At 42.0% G+C, this 22,885-nt stretch overlaps 1 protein-coding gene across 1 annotated transcript in view; it reads right to left on the minus strand.

Moving 5' to 3' along the window:
* Positions 2,087 to 22,885, minus strand: part of LOC102181098 (disintegrin and metalloproteinase domain-containing protein 5-like) — a 127,291-nt gene continuing 106,492 nt past the window's right edge. The window contains exons 20-24 of the mRNA XM_018041763.1: positions 17,365 to 17,415; positions 9,173 to 9,231; positions 5,876 to 6,040; positions 3,765 to 3,858; positions 2,087 to 2,469 (exon numbers count right to left, since the gene is read on the minus strand). Of these exons, the coding sequence (XP_017897252.1) occupies positions 2,087 to 2,469; positions 3,765 to 3,858; positions 5,876 to 6,040; positions 9,173 to 9,231; positions 17,365 to 17,415 (752 nt within the window). The remainder of the gene's footprint in view (positions 2,470 to 3,764; positions 3,859 to 5,875; positions 6,041 to 9,172; positions 9,232 to 17,364; positions 17,416 to 22,885) is intronic.

The following is a 22,885-nucleotide window of genomic DNA, read 5'->3' on the forward strand; positions in this document are numbered from 1 at the left end:
GGACTGCAGTCTACCAGGCTACTCCGTCCATGGGATTCTCCAGGCAAGATGGACTGGGGTGCCATTGCCTTCTATGATAGCCTTGACTAGACAGACCTTTCTTGGCAAAGTAATGTCTCTGCTTTTGAATATGCTGTCTAACTTTCCTTCCAAGGAGCAAGCGTCTTTTAATTTCATGGCTGTGATCACCATTTGCAGTGATTTTGTAGCCCAGAAAAATAAAGTCAGCCACTGTTTCCACTGTTTCCCCATCTATTTCCCATGAAGTGATGGGACCAGATGCCATGATCTTTGTTTTCTGAATGTTGAGCTTTAAGCCAACTCTTTCACTCTCCTTTTTCACTCTCATCAAGAAGCTCTTTAGCTCCTCTTCACTTTCTGCCATAAGGGTGGTGTCATCCATGTATTCGAGGCTATTGATATTTCTCCCAGCAATCTTGATTTGAGCTTCTGCTTCCTCCAGCCCAGCGTTTCTCATGATGTACTCTGCATATAAGATAAATAAGCAGGGTGACAATATACAGCCTTGACGTACTCCTTTTCCTATTTGGAATCAGTCTGTTGTTCCATGTCCAATTCTAACTGTTGCTTCCTGACCTGCATACAAGTTTCTCAAGAGGCAGGTCAGGTGGTCTGGTATTCCCATCTCTTGCAGAATTTACCACAATTTATTGTGATCCACACAGTCAAAGGCTTTGGCAGAGTCAATAAAACAGAAATAGATGTTTTTCTGGAACTCTCTTGCTTTTTCAATGATTCAGCGGATGTTGGCAATTTGGTCTCTGGTTCCTCTGCCTTTTCTAAATCCAGCTTGAACATCTGGAAGTTCATGGTTCACATATTGCTGAAGCCTGGCTTGGAGAATTTTGAGCATTACTTTACTAGTGTGTGAAATGAGTGCAATTGTGCAGTTGTTTGAGCATTCTTTGGCATTACCTTTCTTTGGGATTGGAATGAATACTGACCTTTTCCAGTCCTGTGGCCACTGCTAAGTTTTCCAAATTTGCTGGCGTATTGAGTGCAGCACTCTCACAGCATCATCTTCATACTAGCTCCTAATTGATTTAGCAAATCTCTCCAGAGAAGAGGGTCAGAGTATTCTGCCATATACAAAAAGAAGTGAGTAATAATAATAGACCTGATTCTGCAGGCAAGGGGAGATGTAAATTGCCTTACCATTGGCCGTCTCTCAGCTACCAATACAGTGCAGTTAGGGTTGGAGAGAGGCCCAGACAGCCAAGCCAGAACAGAGCAAGAGGCTCCAGTGTTAACAAGAATTAATTTCTGCTTCCCGCCATGTCGTGAGTGACCCACAGCTCCTCTGGAGTCATGAGAATGGATCAAGTGGGATGTGGACCTGGAGAGGCACTTGGGCCCCATCAGATGATGTGCAGGAATCTCTCATAGGAGAGATCTGAAAGGAGCTAGAAGGACATCCCTCCTTCCAGTGTCCTCCCTTTCAACAAAAGACAGGCTGCTTTGGGCCCAGACAGCTTCCATTGAGTCAGCCTTCTTGATCCTCCAGGGTCCCCTTGAGTTCATGGGAGAATCAATACAGTCAAACGCGCTTTTTTTTTAAATTAGTCTCATATCCTTTTTGGCCTCTTCTGTGAAGTATTGCTTATTATTGACCTTGAAGTCCTCCTCTACCAAGGTTGACAATGGGGTTCAGGGCCCAGCCTCAAGCTTTTATAATGTTTTCCAGATGTCAGAATGGCCTGGGAGATAAAATGCATGGCCAATAGGAACCTCCCTTCTGCCGACTCAGGGTCTGGGTGAGTGTCCTTCTTGAAGTCCCTGTCACCTGGCTCAGGAAGACAGCTGGGCTTTCATCTTTCTCCTGTGTAATCTCTCAGACCTTATCATAATTTAAAGGCTTTGCTATACGCCTTTTCATGGTTTCCGACAGACAAGTAGCATAATGTCTCCTCCCAGCCTGTCTACATTGTCTTCAGAGTCCTAGCATGGGTCATGTCCGGGGTTCATCCCCACCTGCCTGATAAGTTTGGTGGTGCTGGCTGGCAGCTAGCAGGCTATCTGAGGGCCTCCTGGCATTTCTCAGTGTCTGCTCCTTTTCATCAGGGGTTCAATAGGGGGCCAGAGTAACCACGATGTCCTGCCAGGTGAGAGAGAATGTCAACCCCAGCCTGGTCAGTTCATCCTTAAACTTGTCAGGGTTCTTTAAGAAGGGGACAAGCCCTTGAGTCATCACTCGACTCCCAGCAGAATTAAAAGGCCTTGTGGGGCGGAGGTGGGGGCTGTCTTTGAGCTCGATTGGAGCCTTCCTGGGGAAAGCTCTGGAGGCTCCAGTTTGGGAGGGTTCTGATTTGACAAGGTAAGACAGAAGTCGAGGGGCTGAAGGCAGTGATGAAAGGGAAAAAATGGGGGCCTGAAAAGGGGCTTTGGGGGGCCATTGGCTTGTCGCTGGTTGAAAGACCGGGGTCCCTGAGAAGGTCTGGCTCCGAGTCTCTTGGGGGCAGCACAGGAACAGAAGGTCCTCACTCAACAACAGGAACCTCTCTGCCGGGAGCCAGTGTGGGGATCTCATTCTTGGCAAAGGTCATGAGGAAGGAGGCTCAGCATTACACAAAGGTGAGATCGAGCCTCAGGAGACCCCCTGTTCCTGAGCGTCTACCCCCAAAACCAGAGTGCCTACTTTACTGTTTTATGCTTTCACCTATACCTCTGACTTTACGGGGGGCTGTTCCCCCACCACCTCTCTCGGAGAAGGAGTTAACTTGCAGCTCCAGTTAATAAAAATTCCTGGGCATGACAAGAGTGTTTCAACTTACAAACTGCTATGAAGGTTCTCTAGCCTGCCTGAGCAGGTTCATCCGGCCACATGTGATTGTTTACAGCCTCCCGACTGTGAGAGGCATGAGATGTTTTAAACTTTCTATATACAGACTCTTTTGAGAAGTTAGAAAATTATTAGTATAGTATAGTGGGTTGATTAGAAATTATACTGGTAAAGGGTTTTTCATTTGTTGAGCCAATATTTGCTGCTAAATCTCCATATTTCCTGCCCTTATAATGAATATAACTAGCATATAGGAAAAATAAGTATTAACCTTTAAGATTAATCATGTTAAACCTTAGGCTAAGTAAATTCCTCTCTTGATTGCAACCCACTACACCCTCACCCTATAGGAATGCAACTTTATTTGGAGGGTGGTGCCTGGTTTAAGAAAAAATCACCCCTGGAAAAAATAAGTTTTCTGGTTAACTGACCGTTATCAGAAAGGACCATAAAATGTCAGCAGGCCTCATGGCCAGAAGATGATGTAAAACCCCTAAGGCCTTTGTATAATTTTATATGAAGCACCTGATTTTGACAAGGGTCAGGTCTGCTGACCCCGCGTGACTCTGTATTCATCCCTATGTATAACAAAAAGTATATAAGCAAACCTGAAAATAAAGAAACGGATCAGTTTCTGGAAAGACTGATTCCCCCGTGTCGTTCTTTCTTTCCCCTTCTGGCTGAATTCCTATCTGGAGCATGGGTACTCGATTGGTATTCCACGTAAACCAAGTTATTCGACCTCCTTTTCTCCACTAACATTTCCTACTACACTATCCTTTTCTAATCTCTCTTTATATCTGTAATTAAATAAGTTTTTTTCCTAGGACGCTGATTCCGTCTCCCCTTTGAATTACCCTGGATCCACCAGGGCTGGACCCCAGCACCCCTCAGTCAGGACTCTCAATAAAGTCTCATAAAGAGGGCACATACTCGACCTCCCTCCAATTTTGAGACTTCTTACCAAATTGGTCCAACTGCAAACTGGTGTCCAAGTTTAAAGGATCCCCCATGCTGGGGCCACTTCTCCTGGTCACCTGAGGCATGTTGGTGTCAGGCTGCATTGCAAAAGAAAATCAGGATTTTTTTTTTTTAAACTATCTCCACAATCTTCTACTGTTGAGAATGAAGCCCTGAGAAGAATCTGACCAGGGAGGGATTCCCTGGGCATTTTCTATGTTTCCATATAAGCCTGGAGGCTAACAATGAGAGACCCTGGGAACTCGAGGCCTGGTATAACCACCAAGGGGATCACAGAATTCCCTCCTCAGAGTCAGACACACAGACAAGGGGTTTCCAGGATGAAGGGGATGGGAGTGTAGGCATGAGGTCCAAGGGAGAGGAAAAGAGGGATAAAAACGACTGAAAAGGGGAAAGAGACAGAGAGATGGCCTTTTCCACTCACCCGCTACAGATGTCTATTCAAGCACCCACCCTGGGGCTTCCAGAAAGGGCCAGCGGAGGAGGGAGCACCCCGTCCACTGCCTGCCAGGTCCTCGAGCCCAGAATCCAGCCAGTTGTACCGTTGTGAAAGTGAAAGCGTTAGTCGCTCAGAAGTGTCCCATTCTTTGCGACCCCCATGGACTGCAGTCCGCCAGGCTCCTCTATCCATGGAATCCTCCAGGCAAGAATACTGGAGTGGGTTTGCCATTTCCTTCTCCAGGGGATATTCCCCACCCAGGGACCAAACTCTGGTCTCACGCATCGCAGGCAGATTCTTTATCAACTGAGCCTCCAGGGAAGCTTGTACGTTGTGTGTGGGACTCACGCCTACGCGTACAACACAGAAATCTGCCACTTCAGCCCTTTCTCTCGGAGCTTTTCTCTCCAGCAGGAAAATAAAGATGAGGATATTGGGACGATCGGACTTCTGGCCACGACAGGATACGAAGTCTGATTCCCCTATCACCCTCGCAAATCTCTGGTCAGGAAGAGACCGCAAGGCAGGGAGCTGCGTGCTGTGAGGCAAGCCCCTCCCACCTCTGCTGGTCACCATCTAGATGACCCGCTGCCGGCCAGAGGGAGCTGGTCCCGCAAGCTGAGAGGAGTGATGCAGTAGCCGCCCACGGTCTGACCTCTTGGAAGGACAGGACAAAAGGAGAGGATGGAGAGGGGATAGTAGCAGCTGTCAGGAGAAGGAAGGGGCAAAGGGGAGAAGGAAGTGTTGTCTGAATGAGGGTCCTGAAGCCCCCAGGGGCCAGGAAGGCAGACTTACCAAATGTGAGGGCAGTTAGGATTTTGGTCCTTTTGTGTCTTGTTCATAATTTGCTCCAACTGGGCATGCACTCAATTATTTTTAGTCCATGCTCCATTACTCTGGGAGAAAATTTAACTACCACTGTTTACGTTGATGATACTTTTAGAGTAGCTCATGATTTTGGAATGTTGTGGAAGCAACCTGGTTTCCTTACTTCTAACAGAAATACAATTTTAAACAGCCCCTATATTCACCACGGAGAAGGCAATGGCACCCCAGTCCAGTACTCTTGCCTGGAAAATCCCATGGACGGAGGAGATTTGTGGGCTACAGTCCATGGGATCGCTGAGAGTTGGACACAACTCAGTGACTTCACTTTCAGTTTTCACTTTCATGCATTGGAGAAGGAAATGGCAACCCACTCCAGTGTTCTTGCCTGGAGAATCCCAGGGACGGCGGAGCCTGGTGGGCTGCCGTCTATGGGGTCGCACAGAGTCGGACACGACTGAAGTGACTCAGCAGCAGCTATATTCACCAATTATTAGGTGCAATACTTTAAGCCTGCCACTTCAGCTATTATGGAGACTCTGGGGAATCCTAAACTTGACTCTCTGGGAGTGAAGGGAAATAACTTTGCTGGCATTTCTGCAAGGAATTAAAGGGCAACAGCTGCCAAACTTGTGTCATGGTGCAAAGAGATATTTCTCCAAACGAAAACAGAAAGACTGGCTAGAGAAGCTCAACAATTGGCCTGAAAAGAAAAAATAAAAAAGGAAAATGGAGGTTAAAAGGTAAACAATTGTTCTTGCGATAAACAGAAAAATCCCTGGTGTAGACCAGTTTATTCCTTCTCAGATCCAGATTTCCAGTTTCACTACCTGCTCTGCAATAATGGATTGAACGCTATTTTCTCCGTTAGTGAAGGCAGTGGTAGGTCTAGCCAGCAGAGGGCACCAGAGGTACATTGAAGGAAGAACAGGCTCCACCCGCGTGTAGTGTTTGGCTTTCTCTTTCCTGCTGCACAGGGCGTGAGCAGCGGCGGCCTAAGAAGACATCCAATGATGCTTTATCCCAGGTGCTCACCCTCCCAGAGTATGTCTCCCTTAGGTGATCTCGCTGGCCTCCCTGGGTCCAGTAACCACATTCTTGGATCCTACTGATACCACATCATGGACTTCAGGTCTTGCTCCTGCAGCACCACCTCCACAGACTGCACAACCCCTGCAACAGTTGCGGTTTACCCACACCCACCCCGATTCAGACACTGTACACTCCAGCTCGCACATGAGGTGGCACTGGTTCTCTCAGCAGCACCAGCTGGAGTTATGTTTTCTGCTTTTCCCCATGTCTGTGGACCACTTCTGGCCCAAACCATCAACTAGGCAGAAATGACACCTTCTCCAATGAGGTCTGAACCTCAGCCTTGGGAGGGTGGCCACTCTTCCAAGTGTATCCTTCCTTGGGTAGTTTCCCTCAGACCTAAGATACCTGTTGAGTTCTCAGGATATCTTTAAATAATGGCTCTCCAATGGAGTATATTATTAAAATACCTATTTAAATTACTGTGTAATCCCTGTTCTCCTGATTGGACCCGGACAAATATAAGGCCACAGGCACAAGCTAAAGGAGGAACACCGCTGCTACTGTGCTGAATGACACAGGTGTCTGACTTTACAACTTGGCAAACCACAATGAGCAGTTCAAATGGATGGACACCTGATGTCCCATGGTAAAATACTCCATCTCTACTAGATACCAGTAACACACCATTTCTCAAAAGATACATAAAAATTAGGTTCATAACATTGAAAAGAACCTTTGCAAGTAAGTGGCTCTTATGTTTTTGCTTCCTTGAAAGTATTACTCGCTCAGTTGTGTCTGACTTTTTGCAATCCCGTGGATTGTAGCCCGCCAGGCTCCTCTGTCCATGGGATTCTCCAGGCAAGAATACTGGAGTGGGTTGCCGCACCCTCCTCCAGAGGATCTTCCCGACCAGGGATTAAACCCCAGTCTCCTATATTGCAGGCAGATTCTTTACTGTCTAAGCCACCAGGGAAGCCCTTAGCTTCATGGTACACCTCCTCTTGGTAAACAGGAATCTGAACACACTAAAGCAGGTATACAGCTTTCAAAGAGGAGAATTGTTAACAAGGGAAAGACTGGATTCAAAAACTCCTGAGTAAACGCCACTAGGACAAGTCATAGGCTAGCTGAAGTCTATGAAGGAGGAAGGAGGAAAGTGGGGGAGAGGTTCAGGTCAACTGAAAGAGCAGAAAGGAAAAGGGATACTCTCTCTGCTGGGGTCTTGAGACACAACTGGCAGGCTCTCAGGGCTTTATGGGTCTTTGACTGCTTTTAGCTGACTGAGAGTCTTTTTCAAGTTAGATACAGAGAAACTGAAAATAGAGAAAACACCAGACATAATTAGGATGATTCAGGTGCAGATGATTTATTATTTCATGATTTAAACCCTCAGCAGTGACAACAGAGGGGACATAGAAATATGCTTGTTGTTTTGTTTTTTTTTTTTTCCTTCTTGGTTTAGGCCAGTTTCTGGTGACTTATTTGGTACTATCCTCTCTATAGGGCAAGACCGTCAGTGACTGTTGCTATAAGGGAAAACAAGATAAAGCACAAAATGAAATAACAGTGTTACTATTTTTTTGAGTCCACATATTTCTAATACAAGCAATTTATTTAAAAGGCATGGCAATTGAGAGAGGATCAGGTAAATAATAATCAATTCTAGAAAAAAAAATCATTTGTTAACTCAGCTGCAAATAGTCTTAGTCTTGTGTCTTCCTAAAATATCCTATGTGCTTATTTATCAATTTTTGGTAACTATTTAGGTCAATAAAGCAAAGTGCCTTTAAAATTCCATTCTAAGTATATAAACTGATTTTAGTTTAGAACAAAAAAGAAAGAGATACAATATTTCTAAGTACACATTCTATAAAGGATAAAAACACAAATATACTTGCACACACCTGTCTATACATCTATATATTGAAATAATTTAACAATGATCATCCTGGATGCTAATATCAATGGTTAGTTTTTATTGTTTCGAATAGTTTTAAAGGAATAGTTAGATTTTCATGAAAGGACACACTAAAAAATACCCCACCAATAGTCTTCAACGACAAGGACATCAAAAACAAAAAGGCTAAAAACTAATCAGAGCCAAAAGGAGCCAAAGGAAACATTAAACAAAAAATAATGATGTCTCATGAATGGACTCTGGACCAGAAGAAGGACATCTATTAAAAGCTAAGAAAATATGAATACAGTATGGACCTTAGTTAATAATAATATATTAAATTGCTTTATCAATTGTAACTTATCAACTAATATTAAATGGTAATAATAGAGAAGACTGAGTGTAAAATATATGGAAAATTGTACTCTTTTCTCAATTTTTCTGTAAACTGAAAATGTTTCAATGCAATAAAGCCTCTTTGGAATAAAAAAAATTCATGAATGTTTATTACTTGTTACTACTATAATAAGCAGAATGATTCGCATACTCACAAGCATATAGAATTTACTGAATAAATCAAGAGAGGGGAGTAATGGCAAGATACAGGCATTGCAAGCTCTCTGGACAGAAAAGGATCTTACTCTCATTATAAGGTAATCCTTCAGAATTATGATTAATAGAAATGGTTAAGCATAAAATAAAGTCAAAATGTTTGTTGTAAAACAGAACAAAACTGAAAATGATAAAATATTTTTGGAGCCAAGAAAATAATGTTTAAAAAACAAGAATTAATTAACAGTAGCTTAGATCTAAAATTCAAACTTAACAGAAAAATCAGTGGAGAGAATTAAGAGAAGGTAAAAATACACTCAGCATTTCATAAAATAAATGGAGTCTCAAAAGTGCCTCTAATCCGTTATTACTAATATTATATTACATATTTGTCTTTCTATGCATACTCATTAAAGAGCTCATTACAGAGAACAAGATGGCAGAGAAGTAGGTGGACCATGGAGGACATCTCTCTCCACGGATACATCAGGAATACACCTTCAGACACAGAAGTGCATGCAGGACACCAGCTGCTGAGAGCGGACAGGAGTCCCTGACCAGCAGAAAAGAATAGAACCACGCAAAACTCGGTAGGACAAGGAACTAGGGGGAAAAACAGGAGTGTTAGTAGGACTGGACCTGCCCTCAGTGGGTGGGGGAACTGAACCAGGGGTCCACTCCCCACATCATCGCGGCAACTGTCTGAGTCAGAAGAAAAACATTTAAGGCTGAGAGTAAAACAGCCAATCTGTGGCAGCCTAAATGGAATGAGACTCAGACAGTCCTTGCCGCAGCCATACATACCCTGGACAGGGACACAGGTCCCCCGGAAAGGGCAGCGGCTCGGAGCTGGAGTTTAGGGATTGTGAAGAAGTCCCAGGGCGAGGGCTGCTGCTGACTGCAGAGACGGATCCAGAGGATGTGAGGGAGGAGATTGTGGCGGGAAAAGCCTGTGGAGGACAGCCAGGCAGCCATGGAAGCCAGGCAATACAGCTGAGTCACGTGTAGGGGGTGAAGCCACCACCACAGCCTCTCTCTCCCCACATGCCTGCATCAGCAGCTGAACAATAGAGAGGCTGATCCATCAGACACACTGAACTACAGAGGAGGACCCCAAACAGGTTGCCCCTTTAAGTGACTGATGTACAAGACTACACAGTAGGACCCCAGCCAAAGGGGGCCCTCTGTGTGCCTGACACACGAACAACAGGGAAGGATCCCAAGGAAGAGAGCCTTCTAAATGCCTGAATGGGAGGAGATATGGAGAAAAACTGGCCAAAGAGGCCTTCTGATCCCCAGCTACAAGAGGCTCAAAAAAGACTCTGAGAGGGCCATAACTCCTGCGGCGGAGGCAGTCCATGTCCCTGCAAACTTGGCACCACCAGGGTCCCTGCAAGCCAAGCAGCTGTGCCAACCCTCACTGGGGCAGAGCTGACACAGGCAAAAATGTCCTGCCTTTATGCACCCAGGGTCGCTTTGGTCTGTCCAACTCTTTGCAACCCTGTAGACAGGCCTGTCAGGCTTCCAGGCAAGGACACTAGAGTATTTTGGCCAATACTGGTTGCCATACCCTTCTAGAGCACTATATTTCCTGCTGCCCTAGCTGCCAACTCTCCTGAGTACCTGGTGCTGCCAGAGTCCCTGCAACCCAAGCAGCTGTACCACTTCCACACCTGGCCCTCACTGGGGCAGACCCAAGTCCTCCAGCACAGCCTCAGGAGCAAAGCCCAGTGGACGACCCACATGCAGAGGTGGAAATAAAACCACAGTTGAAACCCAGGGGCAGAGTGACTAAGGAAGAAGACCCGAACCCCTCCCACCAGCTGTACAAGCTGCACATTAAATCCGCATGATCAATTAGGCAGACTCTGTGTCTAGGGAACATATATAAAAGGGCACTGAGAGCTCCCACAAAAAAAAAAAAAAAAACACACTAGTTCTGAGAGCTGTGGACATCGGAGGCAAGAACACACAGGAGTAGGAGCAGATTAGGATCTGAGCTGCCGCCACAGCAGGTCCAGAGACCAGCACAGTGTTGGAGGGCATCCTAGGGAGGTGAGGTGGACTGTGACTCCCAATGAGAAAGGATGCTGACAGCAATGACGCAAGAAAAACATTTATTATTCTCGTGTTCTGACTTGTTCTGTAGACTCTTTTGGATTTTTTTTTTTCATTTTTTTATTTTTCCATTTTTTCCCTTCCCACCACCTCCCCCCATTGTAGTTGTTGATTTTATTGGCACTATGAAATCTAATTAAGCTTTTGAGTTTTATTTTTTCCTTTCTCAGTCACATTTTTTATTGTTCCTATAAACTTCTGCTTCTACACTGGACTTTCGGAAATCTGTGGAGATTTTCTTTTTTCCACATTTATTCCTTTCTTTGTTTTTCCTACTGTTCTTCTCCCCTTGCAGTTAATCTTTAATGTATATAAATCTTCTTTTTCTAGCTCTATTTAACTTTGCATATCTATTCTTTCTTTTATTTCTTTCCATTACTCTCAAAATATTTGTTACTTTTGTTTTCATTGCTTTATTCCCCACTTGGCACCTTGCTTTAGTTTTGTTTTCCAGTTTGTGCTTTAGTCAGTTTCATTTTTAACTGGTAGATACAATTTTTCATTTCCTTTGTTCACTGGGTCAATCTACTGTCTGTTATTTTCGTTGGACTGCTTTGATTTTGCTTATGGGTCTATGTATATGTGTATATGCAGTCACACTTTTTATTGTTATTATAAACCACTGCCTCTATTTTGGATTTTGCAGTTCTGTGGAGTTTTCCTTTTTTTCTTTTTTTTCCTGCTTCTTCCTTTGTTCTCTCTCCTTTTCTTTTATTAAACCGATTATATTTTTCTCCATTTATTCCTTTCTTTGCTTTTCCTACTGTTCTCTTCCCCTTGCAGTTAATCTTTAATGTATATAAATCTTCTTTATCTGCCTCTATTTAACTTTGCATGTCTATTCTTTCTTTCCTTTCCTCTCAGCATGTTTATTAGTTTTGTTTTCATTGCTCTATTCCCCACTTTGTCACCTTGCTTTAGTTTTGTTTCACAGTTTGTGCTTTAGTTAGTTTTATTCTTAACTGGCAGATGTAATTTTGGGGTTTTTTTGTTCGCTGGGTCAATCTACTATACTTTATTTTTGTTGGACTGTCTTGATTTTATGAATGAGTGTATATGTATAGGTATATATTTCATTATCTTAATTATTATTTGCTTGATTTTGTAACTGACATTTGTCTGAGGTTCATCTTTGGTTTCTCATTATGGGTATTTGTTTTAGTCTCACTTAATGCCATAACAAACCACTTGTGGAATCTTTGTTCCTGACCAGAGATCAAGCCCTGAGCCGCTGGAGTGGGAGCACTGACTTCAAGATCCTAGACGACCAGAGCACTAACCATCAGTTCAGTTCAGTCGCTCAGTTGTGTCTGACTCTTTGCGACCCCATGGACTGCAGCACACTAGGCCTCCCTATCCATCACCAACTTCCAGAATTTACTCAAACTCATGTCCATTGACTTGGTGATGCCATTCAACCACCTCATCCTCTGTTGTCCCCTTCTCCCGCCTTTAATCTTTCCCAGCATCAGGGTCTTTTCAAATGAGTCAGTTCTTCACATAATGTGGCCAAAGTGTTGGAGTTTCATTTTCAGCATCAGTCCTTCCAATGAATATTCAGGATTGATTTCCTTTAGGATGGACTGGTTGGATCTCCTTGCATTCCAAGAGACTTTCAAGAGTCTTCTCCAACACCACAGTTCAAAAGCATCAATTCTTCAGTGCTCAGCTTTCTTTATAGTCTAACCCTCACATCCATACATGACTACTGGAAAAACCATAGCTTTGACTAGATGGACCTTTGTTGGCAAAGTAATGTCTCTGCTTTTTAATATGCTGTCTAGGTGGGTCATAACTTTCCTTCCAAGGAACAAGCATCTTCTAATTTCATGGCTGCCATCACCATCTACAGTGACTTTGGAGCACCCCCCCAAAAAAGTCTCACTGTTTTCGCTGTTGGAGCAGTGGCTGCATGGCATCGGGGCGATGCTGAGGAGGTAAACCCAGTCAAAGGGCAAAGGAGAAGAGCCAGCAAGATGGTAGGAGGGGAAAATTATGTTTAGAATCAAACCCAATACCCACCAGAGACGCTCAAGGGCTCAAACAAACCTTGGGTGCATCAGGACCCAGAGACCCCACAGAAACTGAGACAGAACCGTGTTAGAGCATCTCCTGTGGAGGGATGGGTCAGCAGTAGACTGCCAGCAGCACAGGGGCTCTGGCTCCAGCAGACCTGGGTATGGAATAAGCCCTCTTGGAGGAGGTTGCCATTAACCCTACCATAGAGCCACCAGAGCTTACACAAGACTGGGAAAACAGACCCTGGAGGGCACAAACAGAACCTTGTGTGCACCAGGACACAGGCGAAAGGAGCAGAGACCCCACAAGAGACTGACCCAGACTTGTCCATGAGTGTCCAGGAGTCTCCAGCAGAGATGTGGGTTGGTGGTGGTCTGCTGCAGGGTTGGGGGCACTGAGTGTAGCAGCGTGTGCGTGGGACCTTTTGAAGGAGGTCACCATTATCTTCATTACCTCCACCATAGTTTGGGCCAGGTAAATAACAGGGAGGAAACACAGCCCCACCCATCAACAGAAAATTGGATTAAAGATTTACTAAGCATGGCCCCGCCCATCAGAACAAGACCCAGTCTCCCCTTCAGTAGTCTCTCCCATCAGGAAGCTTCCATAAGCCTCTTATGCTTCTCCATAACAGGGCAGACAGAAAATCACAATCACAGAAAACTAGCCAATCTGGTCACATGGACCACAGCCTTGTCTAACTCAATGAAACTATGAGCAATGCCGTGTAGGGCCATCCAAGACAGACAGGTCATGGTGGAGAGTTCTGACAAAACGTGGTCCACTGGAGAAGCGAATGGCAAACTACTTCAGTATTCTTACTTTTAGACCCTGTGAACAGTATGAAAAGGCAAAAAGATGCACTGAAAGATGAACTCCCTAGGTCGGTAGGTGCCTAATATGCTACTGGAGATCAGTGGAGAAATAACTCCAGAAAGAACGAAGAGACGGAGCCAAAGCAAAAACAACACCCAGTTGTGGATGTGACTGCTGCTGGAAGTAAAGTTCGATGCTGTAAAGAGCAACATTGCATAGGAACCTGGAATGTTAGGTTCATGAATCAAGGCAAATTGGAAGTGGTCAAAAAGAAGATGGGAAAAGTGAACATCAACATTTTACGAATCAGTGAACTAAAATGGATGGGAATGAGTGAATTTAACTCATCCATGACTGTTATATCTATGGCTGTGGGCAAGACTCCCTTAGAAGAAATGAAGTAGCCCTCATAGTCAACAAAAGAGTCCAAAGTGCAGTACTTGGGTGCAATCTCAAAAACAACAGAATAATATCTGTTCATTTTCAAGGCAAACCATTCAATATCAGAGTAATCCAAGTCTATGCCCCGACCAGTAATGCTGAAGAAGCTGAAGTTGAACAGTTCTAAGAAGACCTACAAGACCTTCTAGAACTAACACACAAAAAAGATGTCCTTTTCATTATAGAGGACTGGATGCAAAAGTAGGAAGTCAAGAGTTACGTGGAGTAACAGGCAAATTTGGCCTCAGAGTACAGAATGAAGCAGGGTAAAGGCTAATAGAGTTTTGCCAAGAGAACACACTGGTCATAGCAAATACCCTCTTCCAACAACACAAGAGAAAACTCTACACATGGACATCACCAGATGGTCAATACTGAAAACATATTGATTATATTCTTTGCAGCCAAAGATGGAGAAACTCTATATAGTCACCAAAAATAAGACCTGGAGTTGACTATGGCTCAGATCATGACCTCCTTATTGCCAAATTAAGACCTAAATTGAAGAAAATAGGGAAAACCACTAGACCATTCAGGTATGACTTAAATCAAATCCCTTATGATTATACAGTGGAAGTGAGAAATAGATTCAAGGGATTAGATCTGATAGATAGACTGCCTGAAGAACTATGGACAGAGGTTCCTGACATAGTAGAGGAGGCAGGGATCAAGACCAATCTCAAGAAAAAGAAATACAAAAAGGCAAAATGACTGTCTGAGGAGGCCTTATAAATAGCTGTTAAAAGAAGAGGAGTAAAAGGCAAAGGAGAAAAGGAAAGATATACCCATTTGAATGTAGAGTTCCAAAGAATTGCAGGACAGAGGAGAAAGTCTTCCTCAGTGATCAGTGCAAAGAAACAGAGGAAAACAATAGAATGGGAAAGACTAGAGATCTTTTCAAGAAAATTGGAGATACCGGGGAAACATTTCATGCAAAGATGGGCATAATAAAGGACAGAAATGGTCTGGACCTAACAGAAGCATAAGAGATTAAGAAGAGATGGCAACAATACACAGAAGAACTGTACAAAAAAGATCTTCATGACCAAGATAATCACAATGGTGTGATCACTCACCTAGAGCCAGACATCCTGGAATGTGAAGTCAAATGGGCCTTAGAAAGCATCACTACGAACAAAGCTAGTGGAGGTGATGGAATTCCAGCTGAGCTATTTCAAATCCTAAAAGATGATGCTGTGAAGTGCTGCACTAAATATGCCAGCAAATTTGGAAAACTCAGCAGTGGCCACAGGACTGGAAAAGGTCAGTTTTCATTCCAATCTCAAAGAAAAGCAATACTAAAGAATGCTCAAACGACTGCACAATTGCACTCATCTCACACACTAGCAAAGTAATGCTCAAACTTCTCGAAACCAGGCTTCAACAGTACATGAACCATGAACTTCCAGATGTTCAAGCTGGATTTAGAAAGGCAGAGGAACAAGAGATCAAATTGCCATCATCCACTAGATCATAGTAAAAGCAAGAGAGTTCCAGAAAAACATCTATTTCTGCTTTCTTGACTATGCCAAAGCCTTTGACTGTGTGGATCACAACAAACTGTGGGAAATTCTGAAAGAGATGGGAACACCAGACCACCTGACCTGCCTCTTGAGAAAACTGTATGCAGGTCAGGAAGTAACAGTTAGAAATGGACATGGAACAACAGACTGGTTTCAAATCGGGAAAGGATTATGTTAAGGCTATTATTGTCACCCTTCTTATTGAACTTATATGCAGAGTACATCATGAGAAATACTGGGCTGGAAGAAGCACAAGTTGCAATCAAGATTGGCAGGAGAAATCTCAATAACCTCAGATATGCAGATGACACCACCCTTAGGGTAAAAAGCAAAGAACTAAAAAGCCTCTTGATGAAAGTGAAAGAGGAGATGGAAAAAATTGGCTTAAAACTCAACATTCAGAAAACTAAGATCATGGCTTCTGGTCCCATCACTTCATGGCAAATAGAAGGGGAAACAATGGAAACAGCGAGTATAAATTAGCAGTGAGTTTCTCATATATATGGCTTTTACTCTGTTGTACATTCCTTCTGTTCTTAATTGGTTGAAAGGATATATCACAAAAATGTTTTTAATTTGTCAAATCTTTTTCCTATATCTACTGAGACAATCTTGTCGTTTTCATTCTTCATCTGGTTAATGTGGTGGGTGTTATCACATTGATTAATTTTCATATGTTGAACCATCCTTGTACTCCCGTGATATCACTTTGCCATGGTGCATAATCCTTTCCATGTGCAGTTGAATTTGGTTTTGCTAGTATCTGTTGAGAATTTTTGCATTTATATTCATCACAGATACTAACTTGTAGTTTCCTTTTTCTGTGGAGTCCTTACCAATTTTGGTATCAGAGTAATGCTGGCCTCATAAAAAGAGTTTGTGTTTTCACCTTTATACTTTTTGGAACAGTTTTAGAATACTGACTTTAATTCCTATTTAAAAGTTTGGCAGAATTCACTAGTAAAACTAATCTGTCCTGGGCTTTTCTTCGTTGTGAAGCTTTTAATTACTGGCTTACTTTCCTTGCTAGGTTTTAATCTGCTCACTTTCTATTTCTTCATGATTTAATCTTGGCATGTTACATGTTTCCAGGAATGTGTTTATTTCTTTTTGGTTTGTTCAGTTTTTTAGCATACAAGTGTTCATAGTAATCTTTAAGGAACTATAAACTATAAAAAGATTAATTCTGTAGTATTTGTAATGATACTATTTCTGGTTTTATTATATCAGTCTTCTCCCTTTTTGTGCTAGTTAGCCTAGCTAAAGTTTTGTTAATTTCTTTCTTTTTTCAGAAAAACATGCTTACTTCTATTGATTTTTAAAATTGCTTTTCTAGTCTTCCTTTTCTTCATATCTGCTCTAACCTTTATTATTTCCTTCCTCCCACTTAATTTGGGTTTAGTTTATTTTCTTCATTCCTTGATGGTTGTCAAGTTCAGTGGTTACTGGAGATCTTAAGACAGTTAAAATGAATGAAAACTCCAAGACTCTATCTTATTAATAATTTTTTTCTGACATAAAAATATAACTATAAGCACATTTGACATCTTTACAGTATCAGTCTTCATTTCATGTGGCAGTAAAACATCATCAAGTAATTAACCTCCAATTAAAATAAATAAATTTATATTTAAAAAAAAACATCATCAAGATATAAGCTCTCCTTACCAAACTTCAAAATAAAACAAAAATTATGTGGTCATAAATGCTAGTGTGAAATCTCTCCTTTGGTGCAGGTCAGGGAGGGTTGAGACATCATGAAACCAAGTTTTATTATTCAGTACTATAAAATCATCTACAATGGGGACCATATAAGAATATTGTGAACAAACGCTTGGTTTGAAATTAATGATTTTAAGTGTTCCTTGTACAATGATTGAAAGGTACAATGCAGAATGGTTAATCCTGCTATACTCACCTGGCACTGGGGAATGACTTGCTGTTAGTGCTGCTTTCTTCTGACACAGATCTGTAACAGCGATAATGTTTATTTTTAAAAAGTGAGAAAATTTTTAAATCTTAATCAAGTGACTATTTGAATGAAGAATGTTCTTCAGAGCAATAGAGTGATTCACTAAATAAAATGTCTCCTTCTAGGGAAATAAGAGCAATAAAATAACTACCATCTCAATATTAGGAGAAACGCCACCAGCCGTCTCACTATGTCGACCTAATCTTCTCATTCTCATTTCACATTTACTCAAATATTTATGGTATAAGCCCACATAGTTGCGGGCAGGCCCCTTGATTCCTTGGTAATCCTAACTCTCACCCAAATTAAGCCAAAACCATAAAGCAGCAGTCCAAAATTTCAGCTTAGTTTCTGTACATTTCTATAGATTCCTTTCATTCTCTCATAACACATACTCATCTTCTCTTTATATCGATTCCAAGAAGGTAAAACTAGAGATAAATACCTCTGTGGGAAAATATAGTAAATTATGAATAAGGGGTTCAATAATGATGCTTAAATTTTTATGTAATGGATTACAGATAATATGATAATGTCATTTATTAATTCAGTGTACCTAAGAGTTTATGATAAATTGGAAAGCTATTATCTCACCTTTTACACAGTTACAGAGAATAATTTTAAGAACATAAAGATTAAACCCCTTGCTCAAGATATCATAGTTATCAAGATATGCAATATTTAGAAGTTAAAGCCAGGTTTTCTGAGACTAAATATAGTTTTCGCCCCATTTCATGATGCTTCCTCCTGTCTAACCTGATTAACATGAACTACACATGTAATTTCTAGCTGAGAAATGACTTGCCCAATCAGCAATATAAAGAATTAGGAAAATAAATATTATGCAGGCATATTCATAGATCTTATCTCTAGTGGAGTGGGGTATTTTAATGAAGTTATTTACCATTGGTCTGAGGCTCTGTATGTTAAAATTTTATTTTTAAATGCAGTGTTATTATTTATTCTCATGAAGAGAAGTCTCGCGTGTACAATATGACTTGGATTAAGAGCTTGCCCAGTGGCTCAGATGGTAAAGAATCCACCTGCAATGCAGAAGATGCGGGTGAGGAAGACGCCCTGGAGAAGGAAATGATAACCCCATCCAGTCTTCTTGCCTGGAGAATTCCGTGGACAGAGGAGCCTGTGGTCTACAGTCCATGGGGTCGCAGAGTCAGAAACAACTGAGCAGAAACTATCATATTGGATTAAGAGGCTGAATTAATCTCCACCATACCCTTGACACCCATCCTCCTCAAGTAATACTGCTGGTAAAATGTAGTAAAACCAGAAAAAATACGAAGGACACCAAGCCAGTTTGAAGTGTATCTGTGTGCCTCTCCTCATATCGCTTTACCTATATAGTCTTAGCATATTCTAGATGAACCATGAGTACTTTTTTCTTGACTTATTTATTTGATAAGAATAAAACATATATACCTTTCACTTTCAAGTTCTCCTTTGTAGCACAGCTCTCTTATTTTATCCTGCTTTATTATAAGAGCAGCAGCAATGATGAACACAGGTATAGAAATGTAGAAAACGAGTTGAAGTCTGTGTTTTGGATGACCAAGAGATCTTCCCTTCAAAAAACTTTTACCTCGAATGGAAAATATCATTTCAAACTGTGTCAGAGATTTTATTAATCAAATGAGATGGTGCAAAGCTATCATTATCAGCCATATTCCCAAACACTAAACAATTCATTCATATAGACTGTGAATATGATAAAATCCAAAAACCTAAACTAATATATTAAATGAGCTTTACAGATGTTACTGTGTTTTCAAACGTCTACCATATGGTGATTTCCTTGATTGAAGGCATCGTTCCTTCATGGACCACATATTTAACGCCTGCAAGTATTTCTTCAATTCTGTTAAGATACAGGGTTTCTGAGGCTCAAACATATATATCACAACGAGTATTGGGATTTTACTTGTATGTGAGAATTAAATCTGGGGTGTGTGGCATTTCGGCTTCTCTGGTGGCTCAGATGGTAAAGAATTTGCCTGCAATGCAGGAGACTCAGGTTCAACCCTGGGTCAGGAAGATGCTCTGGAGAAAGAAATGACTACCAACTCCAGTATTCTTGCCTAGAGAATTCCACGGATGGAGAAGCCTGGGGAGCTACACTCCATGGGGTCACAAAGAGTTGGACACAACTGAGCACCTAAATTTTTCACACTCTATGCGGCATTTTTCTTATATTACTAGAATTTTTTCTAAAAATTAAAAGTACTCTAAATAACTCATTTAACTAAGTTATTTAATCAAATATGTGGCAACAGGAAATTGTTAAAATGACTCTAGATTTTATAGAATGCATGGCTAAATCTGCCTCAGACCCATTTCTGATTGACTAGTGCTAATATTTACATTTTCCTCATCTGTTCTTATAGATTCTCAGCTGACATCTGTATTCGCCTTCCTGGAGTCCTTACGTATTGAGTCCTGCTTCCTTCATAATTTGTTGGCTTGCTTCCTTTTATTTGATATGAACTCTTTGGCAATGTGGGAGTCCTGGGTTCAATCCCTGCTCAGGAAGATCCCCTAGAGAAGGGAACGGCTATGCACTCCAGTATTCTGGCCTGGAGAATTCCATGGCCTATAGTCCATGGGGTCACAAAGAGTCGGACAAAACTAAGTGACTTTCACTTCACTTCATTCTTGCTCTATCACTTCTTAGCCACATGGGGGAGCTGACAGGCAGAAGAGCAACTCGCCAGCTACAGTGTGGATGATCACAGAGGCTCAAAATTCTCCTCTTAGGCTAGCCTCAATTCTTCTCCTTTTTTCCCATGGTTTTTAAAGAGAGTTCAAGGTATGAGCAGCATTTTATTTTTCAGTCAGCTCTGTGTCTGTGCCTGGGGTTCCTGGTATCTTCAAGATAAAAATTACATGATATTTGTAATTAGACAAAGAATCAGATGAAGAGATCAGCATCTCTAGTTATATCCAGCAGACTGATTCTCAACCTCATGTGTAGTCTTCTGGGTAATCGAGATCACGTGGTTACTTTGAAAATGAATAAGATATGGAAGTGGCCTTGAAAGTCTAAGCAAGATTTCCCAGACCAAAAAAAAAAAAAAGGTCTTTCTTTCCCTTTTACTATCTAGTTTTAATGAGCACTGTGTACTGATACCTGCCAACAAAGACTATTTTCTATAAATTCTTCTTTCAGTTTGAGATCTTCATTTAATTAATTACTCTGAGTCTCCAGTCCCCATAGGTTAAACTAGTCCCCAACAATCTGCCTCAAGGATTCTACCTCCTTTCAAAGATACCTCAGGGCATCCAGTCATTTAACTATTCAGTTCAGTTCAGTCGCTCAGTCCTGTCTGACTCTGCAACCCCCTGCAACACATCAGGCCTCCCTGACCATCACCAACTCCCGGAGTTCACTCAAACTCATGTCCATTGAGTCAGTGATGCCATCCAACCATCTCATCCTCTGTCGTCCCCTTCTCCTCTTGCCTTCAATCTTTCCGAGCATCAGGGTCTTTTCAAATGAGTTCTTCACATCAGGTGGCCAAAGTATTGGAGTTTCAGCTTCAACATCAGTCATTCCAATGAACACTCAGGACTGATCTCCTGTAGGATGGACTGGTTGGATCTCCTTGCAGTCCAAGAGTCTCTCAAGAGTCTTCTCCAACACCACAATTCAAAAGCGTCAATTCTTCAGCACTCAGCTTTCTTTATAGTCCAACTTTCACATCCACACATGACTACTGGAAAAACCATAGCCTTGACTAGATGGACCTTTTTTGGCAAAGTAATGTTCTGCTTTTTAATATGCTGTCTAGGTTGATCATAACTTTTCTTCCAAGAAGTAAACGTTTTTTTATTTCATGGCTGCACGATAAAGTTTGCCACTGTTTCTACTGTTTCTCCATCTATTTGCCATGAAATGATGGGACTGGATGCCATGATCTTTGTTTTCTGAACGCTGAGCTTTAAGCCAACTTTTTCAATCTCCTCTTTCGCTTTAATCAAGAGGCTCTTTAGTTTTTCTTCAATTTCTGCCATAAGGGTGGTATCATCTGCATATCTGAAGTTATTGATATTTCTCCCAGCAATCTTGATTCCAGCTTGTGCTTCATCCAGCCCAGCATTTCTCATGATGTACTCTGCATATAAGTTAAATAAGCACGGTGACAATATACAGCCTTGACTTACTCCTTTTCCTATTTGGAACCAGTCTGTTGTTCCATGTCCAGTTCTAACTGTTGCTTCCTGACCTGCATACAGGTTTTTAAGAGACAGGTCAGGTGGTCTGGTATTCCCATCTCTTTCAGAATTTCCCACAGTTTGTTGTGATCCATACAGTCAAAGGCTTTGGCATAGTCAATAAAGCAGAAATAGATGTTTTTTGGAAACTCTCTTGCCTTTTTTTTTTTCACTGTTTAGTTTTTTATTACAGTACTGGGATGATCCATCAGATGTTGGCAATTTGATCTCTGGTTCCTCTGCCTTTTCTAAAACCAGCTTGAACATCTGGAAGTTCACAGTTCACATATTGTTGAAGCCTGGCTTGGAGAATTTTGAGCATACTAATTCACTGCTTTTCACCTCCTCCCTTTCATTTCCCCCAAATGTCTCAGCCTTTATGACTCAAGGGTTTAATTGTCATATCAAACTCCCCAAAACACAGATGTGACCAGAGAAAACTTCATGGGTAAATATCAGGCATAAAGGGGCCAGCATCCAGCAGCAGCAACTCCCAAAACTTTTCCCCCTTCTCCTCCAACTCCACACTACATTCAGATGGGTGACAGAAAAACAAGATGAGAAGTTCTGTGTAGACACAAGATTGCTCACAAACAGTCATTTCACTTTTGCACTGTTAACTACACAGTTACATGATTGCCTAGTTTCTCCAGGCAACTATTCTACCATGAATAAATTCCAGGTTTAACTTAGAATAATCGATGTATGCTAAAGAGTGTGTGTGCTCTGCCTTTTGCAAGCCTGCCAGGCTCTCCTGTCCATGGAATTCTCCAAGCAAGAATACTGGAGTGGGTTGCCATGCCCTCCTCCAGAGGATCTTCCCATCCCAAGGATTGAATCTACTTCACTGGGCCACAGTGAGCTCAGATCTTGCTCAAGTAATATTCTAGGTGTTTCTGTGGGGTGTTTTCAAATGAAATTAATATTTAAATCAGTATGTGTGTTAGTTTCTCATTTGTTCCAATTCTTTCTGACCCCATGGACTGTAGCCCACCAGGCCCCTTTATCCATGGGATTTCCCAAGCAAGAATATTGGAGTAAGCTCCCATTCCCTTCTCTAGGGGATCTTCCCTACCCAGGGATTGAACCCAGGTCTCCTGCATTGCAGATAGAGTCTTTACCATCTGAGCTACCCAGGAAGCCCAACATTTAGATCAGCAGACTGAGTAATGTAGTAGCTTTCTTTAACGCAGGTGGGCCTCAATCCTGGAGGTCTTAGTTAAACAAAAACACTGATCCT

The sequence above is a fragment of the Capra hircus genome, chromosome 27, assembly GCF_001704415.2.
Source record: "Capra hircus breed San Clemente chromosome 27, ASM170441v1, whole genome shotgun sequence".
Lineage (NCBI taxonomy): Eukaryota > Metazoa > Chordata > Mammalia > Artiodactyla > Bovidae > Capra > Capra hircus.